General features: G+C 43.4%; 1 protein-coding gene across 1 annotated transcript in view; it reads left to right on the top strand.

Moving 5' to 3' along the window:
* Positions 1 to 462: 462 nt before the first annotated feature.
* Positions 463 to 14,606, top strand: part of opn9 (opsin 9) — a 48,000-nt gene continuing 33,856 nt past the window's right edge. The window contains exons 1-5 of the mRNA XM_066714541.1: positions 463 to 624; positions 1,661 to 1,811; positions 2,821 to 2,960; positions 3,322 to 3,460; positions 3,723 to 3,837. Of these exons, the coding sequence (XP_066570638.1) occupies positions 477 to 624; positions 1,661 to 1,811; positions 2,821 to 2,960; positions 3,322 to 3,460; positions 3,723 to 3,837 (693 nt within the window). The 5' untranslated portion in view covers positions 463 to 476. The remainder of the gene's footprint in view (positions 625 to 1,660; positions 1,812 to 2,820; positions 2,961 to 3,321; positions 3,461 to 3,722; positions 3,838 to 14,606) is intronic.

The raw sequence follows: 14,606 nt of genomic DNA on the forward strand, positions 1-14,606 counted from the left end.
GTGTTAATGTGCTGTAGTGTCCAGTCAGTCAGTCAGTGTTAATGTGCTGTAGTGTCCAGTCAGTCAGTGTTAATGTGCTGTAGTGTCCAGTCAGTCAGTGTTAATGTGCTGTAGTGTCCAGTCAGTCAGTGTTAATGTACTGTAGTGTCCAGTCAGTCAGTGTTAATGTGCTGTAGTGTCCAGTCAGTCAGTCAGTGTTAATGTACTGTAGTGTTCAGTCAGTCAGTCAGTGTTAATGTGCTGTAGTGTCCAGTCAGTCAGTGTTAATGTGCTGTAGTGTCCAGTCAATCAGTCAGTGTTTATGTACTGTAGTGTCCAGTCAGTCAGTGTTAATGTACTGTAGTGTCCAGTCAGTCAGTCAGTGTTAATGCGCTGTAGTGTCCAGTCAGTCAGTGTTAATGTGCTGTAGTGTCCAGTCAGTCAGTCAGTGTTAATGTGCTGTAGAGTCCAGTCAGTCAGTCAGTCAGTCAGTGTGTATGTATACTATATTAACACACTCTCTCTCTCAGGTGATGTCTCATGGCAGAAATACTTTGTCGCTGTCTCTTTCCCTCCCTCCCTACTTCCTCTCTCGTCTCTCTCCCTCTGAAGATCTGGCCATCGCTGTGTATCTCTCCTTCACAGGTGAGTCTGCACCACCACCCCCTCCTACCTCCCTCACTCCTCTTTCTCTTCTTCTTATTCCTCTCTCCACACCTTCTACCTTTCCCTCCAACAAATTGTTCTCGTCATTCATCCACTCCTTCTGTCCACTTTTCTCCTGCTCCTCCTTCCTTCCCCATGTCTTCATTGCTCTCCTTTCTCATCCCTCTCCGTCTCCTCCTCCTGCAGTGCAGCTCAGAGTGTGACTACAGCACAGTACAGTGTATATACAGTAGAGTACAGTGCAACGTGTATGCAGTACAGCACAATATAGTTCCTGTGCAGTATAGTGGATGTAGTGTACAGTGACTGACTTTAGTGCAATATAGTGTATATATACAGACAGAACAATGCCATTTAACTCAGTGCAGTGAGACAGTAGAGCGCAGTTAGCCGAGCCGCTGATTGACTGACTGCAGCCCATTAACTGCACTGAGAGTCAGAGCGGAGAGAGAGGCATGAATGGGACAAATATGACACTATTGATCCGATCCATACAATGACAGCTTTGTCAATTAAATCAAACTCACTCATACAGAGAGATGGGGGAGGGAGAGTAAATTAGAGCCAAAGAGGGAGAGAGAGAATTTGAATTGAGATAGTTAGAGAAGAGGGGGAGGAGGGAGAAAGAGTGATAAAGGGGAGGGGGGGGGGCATTCAGTCAGCCTCGAAGCCATTCAGTGTTGCTAACGGTAGATATAGAAGAAGCAGTATCTACATTACCCACAATGCAATGTGAATAGTGTAAGCCATTTCCTATTGGGCGGGGTGTGTGTGTAAGTGGTGTCCCTGGGCTCTGGGGGGGGATCAGAGCCTCTCTGTCTGTTGAGGGGAGAAGCAAGCGTCTCTATTTCTTTGTTCGCTGTTTTATTATTATTATTATCATCTTATACAGAACATCATATATATAGAAATACTACCTTTGCCACAATGCACCTCCTTCAGCTGCACCGATGGCAGGTACCAGGGGCTGATAGGACATGTCATCCCTCAGTGCAGTGGCTCTGTCTCTCCCCAGGGCTGGCGTCAGTGATGGGCAATGCCATGGTGCTGCTGGTGTTCGGGGGTCGCTGGGGTCGGCTCCGCCCCCCCGAGCTCATGACCATGAATCTGGCTGTCTGTGACTTTGGCTACAGCCTTCTGGGGTCGCCATTCATCATCTACTCCAGGTCAGTCAGTGTTAATGCACTGTAGTGTCCAGTCAGTCAGTGTTAATGTGCTGTAGTGTCCAGTCAGTCAGTCAGTGTTAATGTGCTGTTGTGTTCAGTCAGTCAGTGTTAATGTGCTGTAGTGTCCAGTCAGTCAGTCAGTGTTAATGTGCTGCAGTGTCCAGTCAGTCAGTCAGTGTTAATGTACTGTAGTGTCCAGTCAGTCAGTGTTAATGTACTGTAGTGTCCAGTCAGTCAGTCAGTGTTAATGTGCTGTAGTGTCCAGTCAGTCAGTGTTAATGTGCTGTAGTGTCCAGTCAGTCAGTCAGTGTTAATGTACTGTAGTGTCCAGTCAGTCAGTGTTAATGTACTGTAGTGTCCAGTCAGTCAGTCAGTGTTAATGTACTGTAGTGTCCAGTCAGTCAGTGTTAATGTACTGTAGTGTCCAGTCAGTCAGTCAGTGTTAATGTACTGTAGTGTCCAGTCAGTCAGTCAGTGTTAATGTGCTGTAGTGTCCAGTCAGTCAGTCAGTGTTAATGTGCTGTAGTGTCCAGTCAGTCAGTGTTAATGTGCTGTAGTGTCCAGTCAGTCAGTCAGTGTTAATGTACTGTAGTGTCCAGTCAGTCAGTCAGTGTTAATGTGCTGTAGTGTCCAGTCAGTCAGGGTTAATGTGCTGTAGTGTCCAGTCAGTCAGTCAGTGTTAATGTGCTGTAGTGTCCAGTCAGTCAGGGTTAATGTGCTGTAGTGTCCAGTCAGTCAGGGTTAATGTGCTGTAGTGTCCAGTCAGTCAGTGTTAATGTGCTGTAGTGTTCAGTCAGTCAGTGTTAATGTGCTGTAGTGTCCAGTCAGTCAGTGTTAATGTGCTGTAGTGTCCAGTCAGTCAGTCAGTGTTAATGTACTGTAGTGTCCAGTCAGTCAGTCAGTGTTAATGTGCTGTAGTGTCCAGTCAGTCAGTGTTAATGTGCTGTAGTGTCCATTCAGTCAATCATTGTATACTATATTAACAGCTCTGTCTGTCTTTCTCTTTCAGTATGAGTCATGGGTGGGTGTGGGGGTGGGGGGGTTGTGTGTGGTATGGGCTGCAGGGCTTCGTGTTTGGGATCGGCAGCCTGCTGACCACAGCACTGGTCAGCTTGGACCGCTGCCTGAAGATCTGCAGCGTCCGCTACGGTACCTCTGGCACCTTGACATCCTGACACACTGACGTACTGACACTGTATTATACACTGACATACTGCTATACACTGACACACTATCATTGACACACACACACTGTAATATTGTACCACAGACTGACACACACACTGCTACACATTGACACACTGACACAGTGATACCCTGATTCAATGTTATACACACTGATACACTTATACCCACACTGTCTATATTCAGTAAAGCTTTATTGGCACAGCTTATTGATATCAGTGCTGCCAGAGTCTTGACAGACAGGTCCAGATCTCAGGAACAGGGCCCTGGGAACAATACACACACAAATTATACACTCATGAAATGCTGTCTCTCTATTCCCCAGGGCAGTGGGTGGAGCGCCAACACGTAGTGCTGGTGATCAGTGCGCTCTGGCTCTACACGCTGGCCTGGGCCCTGCTGCCTGTCTTTGGCTTCGGCAGCTACGGCCCAGAGCCCTTTGGAACCAGCTGCACAGTCGACTGGTACTGTCTGATAAAATGACTAAAACAGTGACTGACTGACTGAAACACTGACTGACTGACACACTGACAGACACACTGACTCACTGACTGACACACTGACTGAATGATAAACTTGACTGACTCACTGAATTCAGACGAATGTATTTTGAATTAGAAATTACATTACCCACAATGCATGTACCATGGAAACCAATGCAAATTGTCTGAATATACACGTATAGATGGGACGTGTAGTCGGTGCTGATCTCTGTCTCTCCCCCAGGTGGAAGGTGCGCTCCTCCTCCAGAGACAGGCTGTATGTGTGTCTCATCATGTCTCTGTGTTTTGGTGTCCCCACTCTCCTCATCATCGGCTCCTACATCGCCATACTGCTACAGGTTAGGCCATGGACTACAGTTCCTATCAGCCCTCACAGCACTCCACCCACGTGTTCCTGGGGTGGTGCATTGCGGGAAGTGTAGTTGTGCAAGACTATAAGGCTGGACCCTAGACTGCTCAGAGAGCTACTGATACAGCTTAGACAACTTGAGTGTCTCTGTCACAGGCACTGCAGAGACTAGTGTTGAGTGTTGTACAGTTGAATAGCAGTGCATCCCAGTGTTGTACAGTTGTATAGCAGTGTATCAGTGCTGCTTTGTATAGCAGTGTATCCCAGTGTTGTCCAGTTGTATAGCTGTGTATCCCAGTGTTGTCCAGTTGTATAGCAGTGTATCCCAGTGTTGTACAGTTGTATACCTGTGTATCCCAGTGTTGTACAGTTGTAAAGTTGTATATCTCAGTGCTGCGTTGTAAAGCTGTGTATCCCAGTGTTGTAAAGTTGTATAGCTGTGTAACCCAGTCTTGTACAGTTGTAGAGCAGTGTATCAGTGCTGCTTTGTATAGCTGTGTATCCCAGTGTTGTACAATTGTATAGCTGTTTATCCCAGTCTTGTACAGTTGTATAGCTCTGTATCCCAGTGTTGTCCAGTTGTATACATGTATATCTCAGTGCTGCGTTGTATAGCTGTGTATCCCAGTCTTGTACAGTTGTATAGCTCTGTATCCCAATGTTGTCCAGTTGTATAGTAGTGTATCCCAGTGTTGTACAGTTGTATAGTTGAATATCTCAGTGCTGCGTTGTATAGCTGTGTATCCCAGTGTTGTCCAGTTGTATAGCAGTGAATCCCAGTCTTGTACAGATGTATAGCAGTGTATCAGTGTAGCGTTGTACAGCTGTGTATCCCAGTGTTGTCCAGTTGTATAGCTGTGTATCCCAGTGTTGTACAGTTGTACAGCAGTGTATCAGTGCAGCGTTGTATAGCTGTGTATCCCAGTGTTGTACAGTTATATAGCTGTGTATTGCAGTGTTGTACAGTTGTATAGCTGTGTATCGCAGTGTTGTACAGTTGTATAGCTGTGTATCCAGGTGTTGTACAGTTGTATAGCAGTGTATCAGTGCAGCATTGTACAGCTGTGTATCCCAGTGGTGTACAGTTGTATAGCTGTGTATCCCAGTGTTGTATAGTTGTATATCTCAGTGCTGCGTTGTATAGCTGTGTATTCCAGTGTTGTCCAGTTGTATAGGTGTATATCTCAGTGTTGCGTTGTAAAGATTGTATCCCAGTGTTGTACAGTTGTATAGCTGTGTATCCCAGTGTTGTACAGTTGTATAGTTGTATATCTCAGTGCTGCGTTGTATAGCTGTGTATCCCAGTGTTGTCCAGTTGTATAGTTGTATATCTCAGTGCTGCGTTGAATAGCAGTGTATCCCAGTGTTGTACAGTTGTATAGTTGTATATCTCAGTGCTGCGTTGTAAAGCTGTGTATCCCAGTCTTGTACAGTTGTATAGCTCTGTATCCCAGTGTTGTCCAGTTGTATAGTAGTGTATCCCAGTGTTGTACAGTTGTATAGTTGTATATCTCAGTGCTGCGTTGTACAGCAGTGTATCCCAGTGTTGTACAGTTGTATAGTTGTATATCTCAGTGCTGCGTTGTATAGCTCTGTATCCCAGTGTTGTCCAGTTGTATAGTAGTGTATCCCAGTGTTGTACAGTTGTATAGTTGTATATCTCAGTGCTGCGTTGTATAGCTGTGTATCCCAGTGTTGTCCAGATGTATAGCAGTGAATCCCAGTCTTGTACAGTTGTATAGCAGTGTATTAGTGCAGCATTGTATAGCTGTGTATCCCAGTGTTGTCCAGTTGTATAGCAGTGAATCCCAGTCTTGTACAGTTGTATAGCAGTGTATTAGTGCAGCGTTGTATAGCTGTGTATCCCAGTGTTGTCCAGTTGTATAGCAGTGAATCCCAGTCTTGTACAGTTGTATAGCAGTGTATCAGTGCAGCATTGTATAGCTGTGTATCCCAGTGATGTACAGTTGTATAGTTGTATATCTCAGTGCTGCGTTGTATAGCTGTGAATACCAGTGTTGTCCAGTTGTATAGTTGTATATCTTAGATCTGCGTTGAATAGCAGTGTATCCCAGTGCTGTACAGTTGTAAAGTTGTAAATCTCAGTGTTGCGTTGTAAAGATTGTATCCCAGTGTTGTACAGTTGTATAGCAGTGTATCAGTGCTGCTTTGCATAGCTGTGTATCCCAGAGTTGTACAGTTGTATAGCTGTGTATCCCAGTGTTGTACAGTTGTATAGCAGTGTATCAGTGCTGCTTTGTATAGCTGTGTATCCCAGTGCTGTACAGTTGTATAGCTGTGTATCCCAGTGTTGTAGAGTTGTATAGCTGTGTATCCCAGTGTTGTCCATTTGTATAGCAGTGTGTCAGTGCAGCGTTGTATAGCTGTGTATCCCAGTGATGTACAGTTGTGTAGTTGTATATCTCAGTGCTGCGTTGTATAGCAGTGTATCCCAGTGTTGTCCAGATGTATAGTAGTGTATCCCAGTGTTGTACAGTTGTATAGTTGTATATCTCAGTGCTGCGTTGTATAGCTGTGTATCCCAGTGTTGTCCAGATGTATAGCAGTGAATCCCAGTCATGTACAGTTGTATAGCAGTGTATTAGTGCAGCGTTGTATAGCTGTGTATCCCAGTGTTGTCCAGCTGTATAGCAGTGTATCAGTGCAGCATTGTATAGCTGTGTATCCCAGTGATGTACAGTTGTATAGTTGTATATCTCAGTGCTGCGTTGTATAGCTGTGAATACCAGTGTTGTCCAGTTGTATAGTTGTATATCTTAGATCTGCGTTGAATAGCGGTGTATCCCAGTGTTGTACAGTTGTAAAGTTGTAAATCTCAGTGTTGCGTTGTAAAGATTGTATCCCAGTGTTGTACAGTTGTATAGCTGTGTATCCCAGTGTTGTACAGTTGTATAGCAGTGTATCAGTGCTGCTTTGTATAGCTGTGTATCCCAGTGCTGTACAGTTGTATAGCTGTGAATCCCAGTGTTGTAGAGTTGTATAGCTGTGTATCCCAGTGTTGTCCATTTGTATAGCTGTTTATCCCAGTCTTGTACAGTTGTATAGCTCTGTATCCCAGTGTTGTCCAGTTGTATACATGTATATCTCAGTGCTGCGTTGTATAGCTGTGTATCCCAGTCTTGTACAGTTGTATAGCTCTGTATCCCAATGTTGTCCAGTTGTATAGTAGTGTATCCCAGTGTTGTACAGTTGTATAGTTGAATATCTCAGTGCTGCGTTGTACAGCTGTGTATCCCAGTGTTGTCCAGTTGTATAGCTGTGTATCCCAGTGTTGTACAGTTGTACAGCAGTGTATCAGTGCAGCGTTGTATAGCTGTGTATCCCAGTGTTGTACAGTTATATAGCTGTGTATTGCAGTGTTGTACAGTTGTATAGCTGTGTATCGCAGTGTTGTACAGTTGTATAGCTGTGTATCCAGGTGTTGTACAGTTGTATAGCAGTGTATCAGTGCAGCATTGTACAGCTGTGTATCCCAGTGGTGTACAGTTGTATAGCTGTGTATCCCAGTGTTGTACAGTTGTATAGCAGAGTATTAGTGCAGCGTTGTATAGCTGTGTATCCCAGTGATGACCAGTTGTATAGCAGTGTATCCCAGTGTTGTATAGTTGTATATCTCAGTGCTGCGTTGTATAGCTGTGTATTCCAGTGTTGTCCAGTTGTATAGGTGTATATCTCAGTGTTGCGTTGTAAAGATTGTATCCCAGTGTTGTACAGTTGTATAGCTGTGTATCCCAGTGTTGTACAGTTGTATAGTTGTATATCTCAGTGCTGCGTTGTATAGCTGTGTATCCCAGTGTTGTCCAGTTGTATAGTTGTATATCTCAGTGCTGCGTTGAATAGCAGTGTATCCCAGTGTTGTACAGTTGTATAGTTGTATATCTCAGTGCTGCGTTGTAAAGCTGTGTATCCCAGTCTTGTACAGTTGTATAGCTCTGTATCCCAGTGTTGTCCAGTTGTATAGTAGTGTATCCCAGTGTTGTACAGTTGTATAGTTGTATATCTCAGTGCTGCGTTGTACAGCAGTGTATCCCAGTGTTGTACAGTTGTATAGTTGTATATCTCAGTGCTGCGTTGTATAGCTCTGTATCCCAGTGTTGTCCAGTTGTATAGTAGTGTATCCCAGTGTTGTACAGTTGTATAGTTGTATATCTCAGTGCTGCGTTGTATAGCTGTGTATCCCAGTGTTGTCCAGATGTATAGCAGTGAATCCCAGTCTTGTACAGTTGTATAGCAGTGTATTAGTGCAGCATTGTATAGCTGTGTATCCCAGTGTTGTCCAGTTGTATAGCAGTGAATCCCAGTCTTGTACAGTTGTATAGCAGTGTATTAGTGCAGCGTTGTATAGCTGTGTATCCCAGTGTTGTCCAGTTGTATAGCAGTGAATCCCAGTCTTGTACAGTTGTATAGCAGTGTATCAGTGCAGGATTGTATAGCTGTGTATCCCAGTGATGTACAGTTGTATAGTTGTATATCTCAGTGCTGCGTTGTATAGCTGTGAATACCAGTGTTGTCCAGTTGTATAGTTGTATATCTTAGATCTGCGTTGAATAGCGGTGTATCCCAGTGTTGTACAGTTGTAAAGTTGTAAATCTCAGTGTTGCGTTGTAAAGATTGTATCCCAGTGTTGTACAGTTGTATAGCTGTGTATCCCAGTGATGTACAGTTGTATAGCAGTGTATCAGTGCTGCTTTGCATAGCTGTGTATCCCAGAGTTGTACAGTTGTATAGCTGTGTATCCCAGTGTTGTACAGTTGTATAGCAGTGTATCAGTGCTGCTTTGTATAGCTGTGTATCCCAGTGCTGTACAGTTGTATAGCTGTGTATCCCAGTGTTGTAGAGTTGTATAGCTGTGTATCCCAGTGTTGTCCATTTGTATAGCAGTGTGTCAGTGCAGCGTTGTATAGCTGTGTATCCCAGTGATGTACAGTTGTGTAGTTGTATATCTCAGTGCTGCGTTGTATAGCAGTGTATCCCAGTGTTGTCACGTTGTATAGCTGTGTATCCCAGTGTTGTCCAGTTTATAGCAGTGTATCAGTGCAGCATTGTATAGCTGTTTATCCCAGTGTTGTATAGTTGTATAGTTGTATATCTCAGTGCTGCGTTGTATAGCTGTGTATCCCAGTGTTGTACAGTTGTATAGCTGTGTATCCCAGTGTTGTCCAGTTGTATAGTTGTATATCTTAGTTCTGCGTTGAATAGCAGTGTATCCCAGTGCTGTACAGTTGTAAAGTTGTATATCTCAGTGTTGCGTTGTAAAGATTGTATCCCAGTGTTGTACAGTTGTATAGCTCTGTATCCCAGTGTTGTCCAGTTGTATAGTTGAATATCTCAGTGCTGCGTTGTATAGCTGTGTATCCCAGTGTTGTCCAGTTGTATAGCAGTGAATCCCAGTCTTGTACAGATGTATAGCAGTGTATCAGTGCTGCGTTGTATAGCAGTGTATCCCAGTGTTGTCCAGTTGTATAGCTGTGTATCCCAGTGTTGTCCAGTTGTATAGCTGTGTATCCCAGTGTTGCACAGTTGTATAGCTGTTTATCCCAGTGTTGTACAGTTGTATAGCTGTGTATCCCCGTTTTGTACAGTTGTATAGCTGTCTATCCCAGTGTTGTACAGTTGTATAGCAGTATATCAGCGCTGCGTTGTATAGATGTTCATCCCAGTATTGAACAGTTGTATAGCTGTGTATCCAGGTTCTGTACAGTTGTATAGCAGTGTATCAGTGTAGCGTTGTACAGCTGTGTATCCCAGTGTTGTACAGTTGTACAGCAGTGTATCAGTGCAGCGTTGTATAGCTGTGTATCCCAGTGTTGTACAGTTATATAGCTGTGTATTGCAGTGTTGTACAGTTGTATAGCTGTGTATCGCAGTGTTGTACAGTTGTATAGCTGTGTATCCAGGTGTTGTACAGTTGTATAGCAGTGTATCAGTGCAGCATTGTACAGCTGTGTATCCCAGTGGTGTACAGTTGTATAGCTGTGTATCCCAGTGTTGTATAGTTGTATATCTCAGTGCTGCGTTGTATAGCTGTGTATTCCAGTGTTGTCCAGTTGTATAGGTGTATATCTCAGTGTTGCGTTGTAAAGATTGTATCCCAGTGTTGTACAGTTGTATAGCTGTGTATCCCAGTGTTGTACAGTTGTATAGTTGTATATCTCAGTGCTGCGTTGTATAGCTGTGTATCCCAGTGTTGTCCAGTTGTATAGTTGTATATCTCAGTGCTGCGTTGAATAGCAGTGTATCCCAGTGTTGTACAGTTGTATAGTTGTATATCTCAGTGCTGCGTTGTAAAGCTGTGTATCCCAGTCTTGTACAGTTGTATAGCTCTGTATCCCAGTGTTGTCCAGTTGTATAGTAGTGTATCCCAGTGTTGTACAGTTGTATAGTTGTATATCTCAGTGCTGCGTTGTACAGCAGTGTATCCCAGTGTTGTACAGTTGTATAGTTGTATATCTCAGTGCTGCGTTGTATAGCTCTGTATCCCAGTGTTGTCCAGTTGTATAGTAGTGTATCCCAGTGTTGTACAGTTGTATAGTTGTATATCTCAGTGCTGCGTTGTATAGCTGTGTATCCCAGTGTTGTCCAGATGTATAGCAGTGAATCCCAGTCTTGTACAGTTGTATAGCAGTGTATTAGTGCAGCATTGTATAGCTGTGTATCCCAGTGTTGTCCAGTTGTATAGCAGTGAATCCCAGTCTTGTACAGTTGTATAGCAGTGTATTAGTGCAGCGTTGTATAGCTGTGTATCCCAGTGTTGTCCAGTTGTATAGCAGTGAATCCCAGTCTTGTACAGTTGTATAGCAGTGTATCAGTGCAGCATTGTATAGCTGTGTATCCCAGTGATGTACAGTTGTATAGTTGTATATCTCAGTGCTGCGTTGTATAGCTGTGAATACCAGTGTTGTCCAGTTGTATAGTTGTATATCTTAGATCTGCGTTGAATAGCAGTGTATCCCAGTGCTGTACAGTTGTAAAGTTGTAAATCTCAGTGTTGCGTTGTAAAGATTGTATCCCAGTGTTGTACAGTTGTATAGCTGTGTATCCCAGTGATGTACAGTTGTATAGCAGTGTATCAGTGCTGCTTTGCATAGCTGTGTATCCCAGAGTTGTACAGTTGTATAGCTGTGTATCCCAGTGTTGTACAGTTGTATAGCAGTGTATCAGTGCTGCTTTGTATAGCTGTGTATCCCAGTGCTGTACAGTTGTATAGCTGTGTATCCCAGTGTTGTAGAGTTGTATAGCTGTGTATCCCAGTGTTGTCCATTTGTATAGCAGTGTGTCAGTGCAGCGTTGTATAGCTGTGTATCCCAGTGATGTACAGTTGTGTAGTTGTATATCTCAGTGCTGCGTTGTATAGCAGTGTATCCCAGTGTTGTCCAGATGTATAGTAGTGTATCCCAGTGTTGTACAGTTGTATAGTTGTATATCTCAGTGCTGCGTTGTATAGCTGTGTATCCCAGTGTTGTCCAGATGTATAGCAGTGAATCCCAGTCATGTACAGTTGTATAGCAGTGTATTAGTGCAGCGTTGTATAGCTGTGTATCCCAGTGTTGTCCAGCTGTATAGCAGTGTATCAGTGCAGCATTGTATAGCTGTGTATCCCAGTGATGTACAGTTGTATAGTTGTATATCTCAGTGCTGCGTTGTATAGCTGTGAATACCAGTGTTGTCCAGTTGTATAGTTGTATATCTTAGATCTGCGTTGAATAGCGGTGTATCCCAGTGTTGTACAGTTGTAAAGTTGTAAATCTCAGTGTTGCGTTGTAAAGATTGTATCCCAGTGTTGTACAGTTGTATAGCTGTGTATCCCAGTGTTGTACAGTTGTATAGCAGTGTATCAGTGCTGCTTTGTATAGCTGTGTATCCCAGTGCTGTACAGTTGTATAGCTGTGAATCCCAGTGTTGTAGAGTTGTATAGCTGTGTATCCCAGTGTTGTCCATTTGTATAGCTGTTTATCCCAGTCTTGTACAGTTGTATAGCTCTGTATCCCAGTGTTGTCCAGTTGTATACATGTATATCTCAGTGCTGCGTTGTATAGCTGTGTATCCCAGTCTTGTACAGTTGTATAGCTCTGTATCCCAATGTTGTCCAGTTGTATAGTAGTGTATCCCAGTGTTGTACAGTTGTATAGTTGAATATCTCAGTGCTGCGTTGTACAGCTGTGTATCCCAGTGTTGTCCAGTTGTATAGCTGTGTATCCCAGTGTTGTACAGTTGTACAGCAGTGTATCAGTGCAGCGTTGTATAGCTGTGTATCCCAGTGTTGTACAGTTATATAGCTGTGTATTGCAGTGTTGTACAGTTGTATAGCTGTGTATCGCAGTGTTGTACAGTTGTATAGCTGTGTATCCAGGTGTTGTACAGTTGTATAGCAGTGTATCAGTGCAGCATTGTACAGCTGTGTATCCCAGTGGTGTACAGTTGTATAGCTGTGTATCCCAGTGTTGTACAGTTGTATAGCAGAGTATTAGTGCAGCGTTGTATAGCTGTGTATCCCAGTGATGACCAGTTGTATAGCAGTGTATCCCAGTGTTGTATAGTTGTATATCTCAGTGCTGCGTTGTATAGCTGTGTATTCCAGTGTTGTCCAGTTGTATAGGTGTATATCTCAGTGTTGCGTTGTAAAGATTGTATCCCAGTGTTGTACAGTTGTATAGCTGTGTATCCCAGTGTTGTACAGTTGTATAGTTGTATATCTCAGTGCTGCGTTGTATAGCTGTGTATCCCAGTGTTGTCCAGTTGTATAGTTGTATATCTCAGTGCTGCGTTGAATAGCATTGTATCCCAGTGTTGTACAGTTGTATAGTTGTATATCTCAGTGCTGCGTTGTAAAGCTGTGTATCCCAGTCTTGTACAGTTGTATAGCTCTGTATCCCAGTGTTGTCCAGTTGTATAGTAGTGTATCCCAGTGTTGTACAGTTGTATAGTTGTATATCTCAGTGCTGCGTTGTACAGCAGTGTATCCCAGTGTTGTACAGTTGTATAGTTGTATATCTCAGTGCTGCGTTGTATAGCTCTGTATCCCAGTGTTGTCCAGTTGTATAGTAGTGTATCCCAGTGTTGTACAGTTGTATAGTTGTATATCTCAGTGCTGCGTTGTATAGCTGTGTATCCCAGTGTTGTCCAGATGTATAGCAGTGAATCCCAGTCTTGTACAGTTGTATAGCAGTGTATTAGTGCAGCATTGTATAGCTGTGTATCCCAGTGTTGTCCAGTTGTATAGCAGTGAATCCCAGTCTTGTACAGTTGTATAGCAGTGTATTAGTGCAGCGTTGTATAGCTGTGTATCCCAGTGTTGTCCAGTTGTATAGCAGTGAATCCCAGTCTTGTACAGTTGTATAGCAGTGTATCAGTGCAGGATTGTATAGCTGTGTATCCCAGTGATGTACAGTTGTATAGTTGTATATCTCAGTGCTGCGTTGTATAGCTGTGAATACCAGTGTTGTCCAGTTGTATAGTTGTATATCTTAGATCTGCGTTGAATAGCGGTGTATCCCAGTGTTGTACAGTTGTAAAGTTGTAAATCTCAGTGTTGCGTTGTAAAGATTGTATCCCAGTGTTGTACAGTTGTATAGCTGTGTATCCCAGTGATGTACAGTTGTATAGCAGTGTATCAGTGCTGCTTTGCATAGCTGTGTATCCCAGAGTTGTACAGTTGTATAGCTGTGTATCCCAGTGTTGTACAGTTGTATAGCAGTGTATCAGTGCTGCTTTGTATAGCTGTGTATCCCAGTGCTGTACAGTTGTATAGCTGTGTATCCCAGTGTTGTAGAGTTGTATAGCTGTGTATCCCAGTGTTGTCCATTTGTATAGCAGTGTGTCAGTGCAGCGTTGTATAGCTGTGTATCCCAGTGATGTACAGTTGTGTAGTTGTATATCTCAGTGCTGCGTTGTATAGCAGTGTATCCCAGTGTTGTCACGTTGTATAGCTGTGTATCCCAGTGTTGTCCAGTTGATAGCAGTGTATCAGTGCAGCATTGTATAGCTGTTTATCCCAGTGTTGTATAGTTGTATAGTTGTATATCTCAGTGCTGCGTTGTATAGCTGTGTATCCCAGTGTTGTACAGTTGTATAGCTGTGTATCCCAGTGTTGTCCAGTTGTATAGTTGTATATCTTAGTTCTGCGTTGAATAGCAGTGTATCCCAGTGCTGTACAGTTGTAAAGTTGTATATCTCAGTGTTGCGTTGTAAAGATTGTATCCCAGTGTTGTACAGTTGTATAGCTCTGTATCCCAGTGTTGTCCAGTTGTATAGTTGAATATCTCAGTGCTGCGTTGTATAGCTGTGTATCCCAGTGTTGTCCAGTTGTATAGCAGTGAATCCCAGTCTTGTACAGATGTATAGCAGTGTATCAGTGCTGCGTTGTATAGCAGTGTATCCCAGTGTTGTCCAGTTGTATAGCTGTGTATCCCAGTGTTGTCCAGTTGTATAGCTGTGTATCCCAGTGTTGCACAGTTGTATAGCTGTTTATCCCAGTGTTGTACAGTTGTATAGCTGTGTATCCCCGTTTTGTACAGTTGTATAGCTGTCTATCCCAGTGTTGTACAGTTGTATAGCAGTATATCAGCGCTGCGTTGTATAGATGTTCATCCCAGTATTGAACAGTTGTATAGCTGTGTATCCAGGTTCTGTACAGTTGTATAGCAGTGTATCAGTGTAGCGTTGTACAGCTGTGTATCCCAGTGTTGTACAGTTGTACAGCAGTGTATCAGTGCAGCGTTGTATAGCTGTGTATCCCAG

This window comes from Amia ocellicauda, chromosome 1, assembly GCF_036373705.1.
Source record: "Amia ocellicauda isolate fAmiCal2 chromosome 1, fAmiCal2.hap1, whole genome shotgun sequence".
Classification (NCBI taxonomy): Eukaryota; Metazoa; Chordata; class Actinopteri; order Amiiformes; family Amiidae; genus Amia; species Amia ocellicauda.